General features: G+C 39.4%; 1 protein-coding gene across 6 annotated transcripts in view; it reads left to right on the top strand.

Moving 5' to 3' along the window:
- The window catches only part of MYO1B (myosin IB), a 129,185-nt gene that overhangs the window by 53,907 nt on the left and 63,208 nt on the right, over positions 1-12,070 (top strand). For all 6 annotated transcript variants that reach the window (XM_088135702.1, XM_025165067.2, XM_007420392.4 and 3 more), the window contains exons 4-5: positions 6,882-6,976; positions 9,664-9,768. In XM_088135702.1, the coding sequence (XP_087991828.1) occupies positions 6,882-6,976; positions 9,664-9,768 (200 nt within the window). The remainder of the gene's footprint in view (positions 1-6,881; positions 6,977-9,663; positions 9,769-12,070) is intronic.

Genomic DNA, 12,070 nt, shown 5'->3' with positions numbered 1-12,070 from the left:
AAGTTGGTGAAACAACTTATCCTTGTGGAGCCATGTTGCTGCCTTTTTGCTCAAGCTTGATTTTTTTCTTTAACCATACTTTCTACCATTTTACCTCAAACTGACATTAAGCTAACTGGCCTATAAATTAAGAGTTTTCACTAAATATATTGGCTTTCAAAGGATAATATGTTAAGAGCAAAAGAATGTCATGATGACATGATGAAAATTGAAGGCTAATAATGCCTTGTTAGGTTCTCTTGAAGTTTAATTTTCCAAATTCAAAATAATAGTGTCAGAGCTGGAAGGGAAGGAAAGGTGAGTGTGGGTGATACATTATGGCTGACAGAGCTGTTAATATGAATTAAACATTTACATGAAGGTACTTCTTTAAGATCTTGTTTGAAGAGCTAGAGTTCCATTAAGAACCAAATGAAGATAAAGGTGTGCCTGGGGTACAGTGGTCTTGACATGGAAATAAATAAAAAGGTCTATACATGCATTTTGATTATGGGCTGCTAATGCTAATAGATATGAATGAGTGTTGATATATGTATTGCTTGTAGTCGTACTTTGTCATGGAACTTTCTTTTTGTAGAATTTTGAATGGCTGATCAGATATGCTTTTGGGCTAGGATGGCAGAAAGAAAAGCTCTGTATAATTGGTTCTATAAAAATCAGGGGATTTGCCTGTGGCAAAGACGTGTAAATCTCATTTATTGTGTACATCAAAAGAAGTCAGTCATGGAACTCTGAGGTATACTTGCCATATCTGATTCAGATATGAGAATCAAAGTCTGCTTTAAATGACAGCAAGGTTGAACAACTTCATGATCTTCCTGGCTGGGTAGGAGAATGATGAACTAAGGTTTGGCCTTTCATCATTGTTTGTCATGAGATTTACACACTCTGTGACTATTTAGTTCTGTGGAAGAATTGGGCCTATTAGTATAGGCTGCTGCAGGATGCTGCTAATTGAACAGAAACTAACATATCTAAACTATGCATGATCATCTTGATTCATAAGAGTAAAAAATCACCAAAAAAATGAGACAGATAAAAAAATGGGGGATCATTTGCATTCCATATAATTAATCCAATATGTTAATCTGACCCTGAGGCCCTTACTGTTTAACAGTTTGTAAGATCAATAAAATTGACAGCCTTGAAAGATACAGGGGTTTTTTTTCTTCTTTTTTCCAAATTCGAATGGAATTCACTTGTAGATGGGATATACCATTCCTTATCTTCAAACTCCTATGGAAGGACTCTAAAGACATGCATTCTCACTAACTCATTAGACACGTGGCCTAGGACTGTTAGTGGGTTCTTAATTTTAATGCATGATTGATTTTAGTGTTTTATGTCTGGTTTTAGTGGTTATGTTTGTTTGTTTTTCTGTACTTAATTGCATATTTTTATTTGTAGGCTTCTTAGGCTTACATTCTGCCTTGCCTTCAAAGCAGCATATATAGTGTTCCTTCCTCTCATTTTTCCCACAAAAACAATCCTGTGGGGTAGAGGGCTAAGAGAGAGTGACTGGCTAAAATGACCTAGTGAGCTTTTGTGGTTGACAGTGGACTGCAGTGCCAGCCCAAAACTTGGCCAGTGCATTATTTTATAGTTGTTTTGGAGGAGACTCTTTTGTCCAATGGGTGTTTTGTACAATGTCCAATGGGTAATTGTTATTAAATAAAATAGGCAAAATCTTTCCCCTCTCTAGACCAAGTTTGAAATTAGGGAAGGGATAGAATCCTACAATTCCTGATACTCCTGTTCAGCAGGGATTTTCTCTACTGCCCCTGTAGTGCGGCCAATGTATAGCTGCAGAGGTGATTCCCCCCTCACCAGCTCCAGAGTGGAGAAGAAGGTTGTGGCTACTTCAAGTAATTTGCAGCTGATGCTGCTTTAGTGCTCTGTGGTATGACTGATGACTCCAGTTGGATGCGTTAGAATTTTTGTGTGGACTAGCGCCTACTCAGATCCTTGATACCAAAATGCAAAGCAAATCTGATTACATATAAGTAAGTGCTTCTTTTCAGCCTCTCCTGTAGTAGTGATTGTGAATTGGGAAATTCACCATTCGTTCAGTGACCATTTGAAATTACGATGGCACTGAAAAACTGGACTTACAACCAATGCCTGAAGATATGGCTGTTACAGCACCCCTGCAGTCACATGATCAAAATTTGGACACTCCGGCAGCCTGGCCGCACTTATGACCGCAGGGGCACTGCCGTACCCCCCACCCGCCTGTCTCTCCCCCATCTGTGCCCCTTTGGCCACCCTGCACAGCGGCACTCAGCAGCAGCAGCGCTGAGGCTAGGGCTGAAGTTGAGGCCTTCAGCAGTCTCAGCCAACTGCCACCACACCCCAGGTCTTGACTTCAGCCCCAGCACTGCCAGTGCCACTGAGAAATGCCACCTCAGGCCCCACACCACTGACCTTCACCGCCTTGCGCTGCTCCCCAAGCCGCACCTCTCGTTCCTTCCCTAAAGCTGGCGTCCTGTTGTCTCATTCCATCCCCAAGCTGTGTGTCCCATACCTTCTGCAAGCCGGCATCCCATTCCTTCCCTAAGCCATGCCTCTCATTCCTTCCCTGAAGCTGGTGTCCCATCCTGTTCCTTCCCCAAGCTGTGCGTCGCATACCTTCTGCAAGCCAGCATCCCATTCTCATGATCTTTTGGAAAACTTCTGGTCTTCCCCCAGTCTCGCAAGAATAGGACACTAAGACTCCTGAAGGCCTCGGGTCTGTACTTCAGCCCCAGCCGTGGTGCTGCCGCTGCCAAGGGCCACAGTGCAGGGTGGCCAAAAGGGCATAGGTGTGGGGGAGATAGGTGGGTGGGGGGAATTGCAGCACCCCTGCAGTCGTAAGCTCTGCTGGGCTGAGCTGGGGCAGCTGAGGTTTCCAGGGGTGGCTGCGGCTTTGTGTCACACTGCAGCACCCCCAACTCATGCGTGGCCTGTGCCGGGCCTCCCCCACCCCCCGAGACACCCCCATGCTCCTTACCTGGGGCTTTTGTCTGCTTAACAACCCATGATTCTCACTTAACAACGGCAGCCAGGAGTGCCGGGATTGCGGTTGCTAAGCAAAGTGGTCACGTGATAATTCACTTAACGACTGCATCGCTTAGCGACCTAAATTCTGGTCCCAATTGTGGTTCTGAAGTGAGGACTACCAGTACTCCTTTCTATCTGCTACTCGCCAATTGAAAGTACAGATGATATTCTTGAGATACGTAATTTAATCCAAAGTGTTGTAAGAAATTAGGGAAAAAATCCTAAAAGCTTTGTGCATGTCTGAAAAATACTTTCTTATATTAGAGTTTATTGTATTCTTTTGTTTTTTTACGGTCATTGCTCAAGCCCCTAAGATTTCCCTTTGCTTCTGGAATAGCATTTTAGGAGTGCAGTGGATTACAACAGAAAAGGCTGTTGGATACTGTTGAAGTGTGTGTGTGTACAGTAATTAAAGTCATCTGTAAATTTTAAAGAGAGGTGTTGACATTCTGTGTTGGCTCCATGAAGAAGCCTCATTAAAAAAACAAACTGAAAGAATTCCCCACCAACTTTTACTTTTTTTAGATCACTGTTCAGGGGCTTTTCTGTATATGAGATGTCACTTCTCTTTAGACACTGTGGCCTTTCGTATATCTTATGAAATGCAGAATACCATTTGGGACTTTTTCTTTATTGATACTTGTATTAGTGAGAGTGGCTTCTTAAAAAAATAGGCATCAGTTTCTGCCAGGCTGTTGTTTGGATTGTGTAGGTAATTAGGGGATGAAGGTGGTGGCTGCTCCTGTTGTTTTGAAGTTCGCAGTGGCAGACTCACATGACTCCTTTACAATGAGGTTACTCTAATACAGAGGCATTTAGTACTTAGAGATGAATACTCACATTTGCTGCTCATCAGAAACCGCTTGCAGAATGTCACCCCTTTAGAATCCATTTTTCTCTCTCTACCTGTGGAACAATTCCCTTTCTTAGGCCAACTGTGACCTTATTTTAGAAGGTGATTCTAAAGAAGGCGAATCCCTCATGCCAGGTGGGATTCTGTGTGGCTTCAACAGCATATGGAGGTAGCAGACTGCACATTAATTACCCAAATGGAGCCCTTTCCCATGGATAGGGGGCGGGGGAAGAAACCTGCAGAATCAGATTTGATCAGCTGAAATTCTAGTCCAGGATGCTTAAGGACAGTGCCTGATGTAACTGTGCATTGTGAGAAGTAATAATGATAGTTATCCAAAATAAATTGTAAAATTTGTCTCCTGAGATTGTTTTCAACCTACTGCTGAGCCGGAGGCGTTTCATAGAGATGAAAAACTGAAAACGCTACTACTAGAGGTGTTTCAATAAGATGATGATGATGATGATGATGATGATGATGATAATAATAATTCTATAATAACACTAAAGTGCTCAAAATGAAAAGCAGGTTTTAGCCAAATGAAGGTTTAAAATGGGATGAGGTAATATTCAGAGCACTCCAAGGCTGAATAGGTATGCACTTGGATTTAAAAATTAAATTAAAATTTATTTCTTGGAATAAGTTCAAAGAGCAGTTTGAAACTATTGAAATTTATGGCAAAATTTAATCTGGCCTTATGGCTGTAATAAACTGATTTTATTTGATTATAGCAAAATTTATTGTAAGCTAAGATTACCATAGCAGTACGTTGTCCCACTTCATTTCCACAGAACCCATGAAGTTTTCTTAAAAATAGTCTTGTAGCAGTGGTGTCAGAAATTGGAAAAAAAAAAATCAGAGATAAGAACAGCTTCTAAACGTTAGATACAAAGTGAAAAAGAAATTTGAGTTGACAGTCCTGTTCATCTGCTAAGCCATTGTAGTTCTCTCCAGATAAAACTTTAATAAGATTTACCTGTGTTCCATTAGAGTGTTGAACTGATTAAATGTCTTAATTTATGTTAATGGAGTCTGTAAGTGCAGTTAAAACTAAGTGGTTGCATACTGTGAAGGACAATAATCAAAGTCTATCAATGATTTCAGCACAAGTCTGTAGCAGCACGTCAGCCTGTCAAGTTGAAAATACACAGGTCTCACTTAGTGTAGAATCAGCAAATTTGATGCAGGGTTCACAAATATGAACTAAACGTTGCTTCTGGTCAGCCTAAAAATGAATATTGGTAAAGAAAGTTGGCACAGTTTGTATCCAAGGAATTTTCTCAAATAAACAGTGCCATTCAAAAACACCAGTGGTTTTGGTTGCTAGTTGTTCAGATCACTATAAGGCTGCTGACAGTGAAGAAAGATATAATTTCTTAAATCTTTAGTCCAAACTGTTTTACTCCCTTTAAATGTGGTTTTGAATTTTTTATAAAACAGCTTGAAAACCAGGGAATGGTATGAGCTACGACATTTATACTTACTTGCATTTTTACTAAAAGTTTTAAATAATGTTCAATAGTATTTTTTGGAAATGATTTGTCTGATATTTTTTCTGTTTAGACAACAGGCCTGGGATGTCCTGGTTCATCCAAAAATTAATTAAATCCAAGTTGGCTTAGCCTTTTGAGCCAAAGACAGCTAAGAGTTCTTACCTGAAAGGTGTTCTGATTTCATTATTATTAATACAGTATTATATACTTTTTCTTTCTGCAGTACTCGCCCAGATAGTCATTCCCTACCCCTCCCTATCCCCACCCCACCTCACATGGAATGTTCCTTAATGTAAATATAATTTTGGGGAATTCTCCTAGCTGAGGATGAGAGATGTTAGAAGTTGTTGTGTGTGCATGAACACTGTTCATGGTATTTCATAAGGAAAAAAAATACATGAAGAATTTTTAAATATCTTTTCTTCCCATCTCAGCTTAAATTTCAACTATAGTTTGTATCCCTTTCTTATATTGTAAGAAAAGTAAATTGTTTAGATCACTATGATTTTAGTCTCTGCGTTGTTATGTATAATGTTTAAAATTATTCAGTTATTTGAATTTGATATTCAAATATGGAGGCTTCATGCTTATGGATGTAAAATACATACAATTACTTTCATGTTGCAGTATGGCTTAAATCTCAACATCCTATGTGTGTTGGACAAAATCTTGGACAATAAATCCAAGTAATCTCAGCATAGTACTGAAACATACATGTTAATATCTTACTGGAATTGGGTGAAGAGAGAGAGAGAGAGAGATACTGCTACTTAAAATATTTTAGATAGTGTATAATTCCATATGAGTTCTAGAACTGAAGCATGTGTTAATGATGATCTAGGTGAGGTCTAGGAATAGTCTTGTGTGTTGATGGCTTGCTGCAGCTGCAGCTGTAACATACACTATTAGCTCTTACTGTATTCCAGCTACCAAACTTGAGTTTCCTGATCTGTACTATCCCATTTTTGGAACTGATAGTGAAAAATACCAGTGGCTGCCATTTCATATCCTAGATGTGGTGGACTATTAGTATGAATGGCATTTGTGTATCATCTCTTATTTTTCCTGTTGAATGAGAGATATTGCTGTCAGGGAGTACAGATAAGTATGCCTTCTGATATCTAGCATTTTCTGTGAAAAGGTAATATGATATATCCAGATTTTTGAGACTACTCTCCTATCCTCTCTTAAAAGCCTCTTAATATGAGCCTATAACCAACTTCTCCATTGCATATACTGTATAAAGTAAATGAGTTGCAGTTAAAGAACAGAAACTGCAGTTTCATCTTCAGATGCTTATGAACAGCCAGCAGTCTGTAAGTAAAGAATACAGGCGGTTGGTGACATTCATTTGTAACAGCCAAAGGTCCGCTATAATTTGTACAGTTTTATAAGCTTATCAGCAAAAATTGTTGAAGTATTTAAACATTTTGGTGCTTCTTGAGTACCACTGGATGTGACCTAGATAACTCAATATGTCGTACTTTATTCCATAGTTTTGCCCTGTCTGATGAAGCATATCGATCTTTGAGAGACCAGGATAAAGACCAGTGTATACTTATAACTGGGGAGAGTGGAGCTGGAAAAACAGGTAATATATCTATTATTGGACCTTTTCTTAATTCTAATTCTAGGATATTAGCATGTGTGTTCTTTTCTTAATCCAGTCTTGGAAATCTAGGACTTTAACTAGCCATGTTAAAATGCCCACTTCCATACTCCCAGATAGCAGACTTCATTCTTACTCAACTCATAAATCTGTTTCACTTGAGCTTGTGGAGTGCTCTGTGTTCAGAAAACTGAGTGTCTGCTGCTGATGGAGGGTAGATGTAGGGCTGGAAAGATGAGATCCTAGCAGTAAAGTGGGACATCAGTGTTCTTGGGTGAGGAAACAGAAAAACCTGGGAACTGGCAGTTAAAGGTGTGCAGAACATTGATAGCATATGAAGAATGGACTAGGCAAAAGGAAGTCAGTGCAAGAGAAGCTGTATGCTAGGAAGGATTCTAGAGAAAGAGAGAGCGAAGTGAGTGAACCTTAGGTTTTTCTTGGAATTCTCTCTCTCTAGCTTTACTAGTTCTGAGTCCTGCAGTGAAGAAGAGTGCAAAAGTATAAATTGGGTACCTAAACTTTATACTGTTTTTGTGTCTGTGTCTGTGTCTTCAAGTCATTATGACTCTTGGAGACTACCTGGATTAATCCCTCCAGTTTTCTTGGCAAGACTTCAGAAGTGGTTTGCCATTGTCTTCTTCTAGAGCTGAAGTGACTGGCCCACAGCTAGCTTTGTGCCTAAGGTGGGACTAGAACTCTCAGTCTCCTGGTTTCTAGATGCTTTAACCACTACATCAAACTGACTCTAATCTATACTGGTTTAGACTTCAAATAAAAATAAAACTGCAGTAGTTCAAAGGGACCAACAGGTTGATTTGTCTTGATTAAATTGAAGCAAGCAGTGCAAAATACACCTCACCATAAGCTGTATTCAGTTTGTGTTCTGGGAAATTCAGAAATGGAATATTTGGGTACAGAGAGTCTAGTTCCATATGATTGGATGGTGAAGCAGAGGTAACCCTTTTAAGTCACAGTAAAGGATGTAGAAGTCAGACAGGGTATTTAGGTTATTTTGGCAAATTTGCCAAAATAGCATCTGTCTATAAGGTTGCATGAGCAGGATTCCTTATAAAGGTTTCACTATGTCTGCACATCAGAGAGAGGAAAGGAAACAGGAAAAACCATTTTAAAGATACTGTTCCTACAGCACATACAGCACACTTATCAGAAGATAATTATTGTATTTAACCTGTTGTTTCTTTTATTCAAAATTCTAACACCCTACCTTTCCAACTAGCAGAATCCACAAGGCAATTAAGCTGCCAGAGAAATATATATCAATATACTTAAATAGCAATAAAAGCCCAGCATACCAAAGCTAAGGGAGCAATAAATCAGGAAAATGGAGGGGGAAGCAACCATGAGTTACCTCAGATGCCCTCTGAGTGCCCTCCTCAGCAGTGAGGACACAGTGAACCCTTCCTGATGGGACAGGAATGTGGCCTTAAGGAGGCGTTGCTTCTCGAAGCCCATTCTTCAGATGGTTGAAGATTGCAGAGCAGAAAGACTCCATTCACCTCTCTCTGAAGAGGTGAGGGCTTTTTTTTTCTTTTTTTTGGTGCCTTTGAGTGAGTGTTGACTCCTGGCGACTGCTTGGACTAGTCCATAGAGTTTTCTTGGCAAAGTCTTGCGGAAGTAGTTTGCCATTGCCACCTTCTTCCTACGGCTGAGAGAGAGTGATTGATCCAAAGTCACCCAGCTCATTTTGTGCCTAAGGCAGGACTAGAACTCACAGGCTCCCGGTTTCTAACCTGATGCCTTAACCAATATACCAAACTGGCTCTCTGATGCTTTCGAGTCAGGCTTGACTCCTAGCAACTGTCTGGACAAATCCCTGCAGTTTTCTTGGCAAGGTTTTTTGGAAGTGGTTTGCCATTGCCTCCTTCCTAGGGCTGAGAGAGAGTGACTGGCCAAAGGTCACCCAGCTGGCTTCATGACTCAGTCAGGACTAGAACTTATGGTCTTCCAGTTTCTAGCCTGGTGCCTTAACCACTACACCATACTGGCTGTTTGAAGATAGTAATTCCCAATATCCTGGTCCAACAGTCTAACAAGACTTTGATCTGGGTTTAGTAATTGGTAAGAGGTAGCAAACGTTGATGCAATATCAATACTCAAAACTCAAAATCAAATAAAATGTAGTTTTATTTGGATGCTTCAGATTATTGTTATATTACATTTACTGACTTGCATACACTGATTTCAAGGCTACGGTGTTCTTTTAATAGAGGACTAACGTAAGACTTAGTAGATGGTATGGAGACCTGTTCCCTATTTTCTCCTTTATCAAATGCCTCTATTAGATGTAACCTTCAGCCATCGAAGTTCATTGGGAGACTTTGGGCCAGTCATTCTCTGTCAGCTCAACCTAACTTACAGGGTTTTTGTGAGGAAAGGGTGTGCTATGTAGGCCTCCTTGAATTCCTGAGTGAAAAGACAGGATATAAATATATTAAACAATACTAGACAAATAATTCATACATGTCTTCCTTCATTGTCACTCTGATAAAAGTACACTATGTTACCAAGATAATAAACAAAAATAAATGTAGAAAACAAGGATAAACTTGAGAAGTGCATTACTGTATATCTGAGTGATTCAGGGATTTGTACTATAAACTATTTTGTGTGGAATATAACTGATTTTTTCTCTCTTTTATAACCTATAGAAGCCAGCAAACTTGTCATGTCTTACGTAGCAGCAGTTTGTGGCAAGGGAGCAGAAGTTAATCAAGTAAAAGAACAACTTTTACAGTCTAATCCAGTGCTTGAAGGTAAGGGGCTAGTAACTAATACTGATGGAGATTTGGTAGAAGTTTATTAATAATTCTTGAATGTACAGCAAAAACATCAGATTGTGATAAATTATTCAGCTCTGCAAAACATTCACAATAGGGACATACTTATAGCTTATAGCTATGTTTAACTCCCACATACTTGCTTGCATTCTACCTTTATCTGATTCACAGTTGGCCATATTTGTCATAGCCTGAGTTTCTGCCATTAATTTTCTTTCTTCCTTTTAAACATGCAAAGCAGTATTCAAATAACATTCTTAAAGAATATTTTGCTATCTTTTGGAAGTATAATGCCATTAGAATGCTACTAGGACTGGAAAAACAGACTTACAGACAATAAATGACAAAATAATACATATGCTGTATTTGCAAATGATATATCTTATTAAACTAGTACATTTGATCTTAGGTAAAGTATGAGCAGGCATGTTGCTATTTATTTACTGAGATTGTTTACGTCCCACCTTTTCAGATAAGACTCTTCCCAAAATGATTTACAATAAATACAAACAATGGTATATAAAAATACCATAAATAACCATTTAAGAATTAAGACATATCTAGGCTCCTTCCAACAGGACAGTCCTATGGAACGAGCTCCTGTGGTAGTTAACATTTGCTCTTTAGGGATCTTTTCCTCTGGGCACTTGGGGTGAGTTTTCACCAGCATTGTCAAAAGATCAGCCAAACCAAAAGGGAAGCTATTTTTCACATAGCTTTTTATGTGGTTTATGTTTGAAGTGGCTACCAATCCTTTAGTATAGTACAGGAATAAAGCTATTAAAACTTTTGCAATATCATATTCTCAAACTCTAGGGTAATTTCTACTGCATGACATACATAAAGCTTTTGGGGGAGGTGTTAAGGGGGCAAAACTAATATAAGGATTGACGAGTGTTGTAAAGAGAGCCCTAACTGAAAATATGGATCCTGGCAGTCAGTGCAGAGTAAACAATGTGGTTGGTATTGCCAGCACAAGAAGTATATTTGTAGATTTTTTAAAGACTTTTTTTTAATCCTGCCTTTATTATTTTTATAAATAACTCAAGGGGGCAAACATACCTAATACTCCTTCCTCTTCCTGTTTTCCCCACAACAATCCTGTGAGGTGAGTTGGGCTGAGAGAGTGTGACTGGCTCAAAATCACCCAACTTTGTAATTTCCTTTAAACAGCGTTAGCTATTTAAAAGTTAAAATTTTGCCAGTCAGCTGTTTGGTAGAGATGGACTTGTAGAATACTGTTATCTGTTGCCCAGCTGTTATCCCCTGTCAGTTTACATGATTTTAACTTTTAAATCAGAAAGGCATCAAGTTACAGATAATAATTTATTAAATTTATATGCTGCTTGACTCCCAATTGTTAAAAACATTTAAAAACAAACAACAAGACAAAAACCGCACAAGACAAAAGAACAAAGATGGAAAAGGAAACAAACCCAGGTGGGAACAAGGAAAAGGAAGAAAGGGGCATCACTCATCCTCACCAAAGGCCTGGGCGAAGTGCCACATCTTTGGGGCCCTTTGAAATGCCAGTAGGGTGTGGGCCATTTGAATCTCAGGAGGAACCTCATTCCAGAGGGCAGGCGCTGCTACAGAGAAGGCGCACTTCCAGGTCTCAATAGGTGGCATTGTTTAATTGAAGGAACCTGGAGCGCACCAACCCTGCAGGATTTAATTGGCCAGGCAGATACTATGGGGGATAGGTAGTCCCTCAAGTAACCAGGCCATATGCCATGTAGGGCTTTATAGGTAGCAACCAGCACCTTGGATTGTACCTGGAAACCACCTGGCAGCCAGTGCAGCTCACAAAGCAGAGGTGTTACATGGGCATACCGGGGCATGCCCATCACTGCCATACCATATTGGATGGGAATGAAGGTGAAGTGTGTGTAGAAAACTACTTCCCTGCTTGCTGCCATTTCAGAGACTGTAACATCTTTGAAATATTCATGGTAAAAAGTATTATGTCAGCTGCAGGAATTTTTACTTCTGGCAAATAAATGGTGTAACAACATCTATTGCCCTTCTGCTTTGATCTGAGTAACACTGTTTTATATATATCTTCTTTCCAAATATTTGTCATGTAAAAGTTGACAAATATGTTTGCTTTATTAAAGAACAAGTTGGAACCAGTTTTGCTTTAGTCTTAACTTTATTTAGATTGCATTGTCTTTTGCCACTGCATGAAATTATTGTACAAAAATGTCCTATATATTTGCTTGCCTAAGTTACCAATGACTGAGTTTTGCATTCCAGCTACTGTAGGGGAACATAGGGA

Source organism: Python bivittatus, unplaced genomic scaffold, assembly GCF_059951505.1.
Source record: "Python bivittatus isolate LINGU-HERP-01145 unplaced genomic scaffold, Pbiv_v1 ctg000200_np1212, whole genome shotgun sequence".
Taxonomy (NCBI): domain Eukaryota; kingdom Metazoa; phylum Chordata; class Lepidosauria; order Squamata; family Pythonidae; genus Python; species Python bivittatus.
The sequence above is the reverse complement of the archived record's forward strand: the minus strand, read 5'-3'. Positions and strand labels throughout refer to the sequence as shown.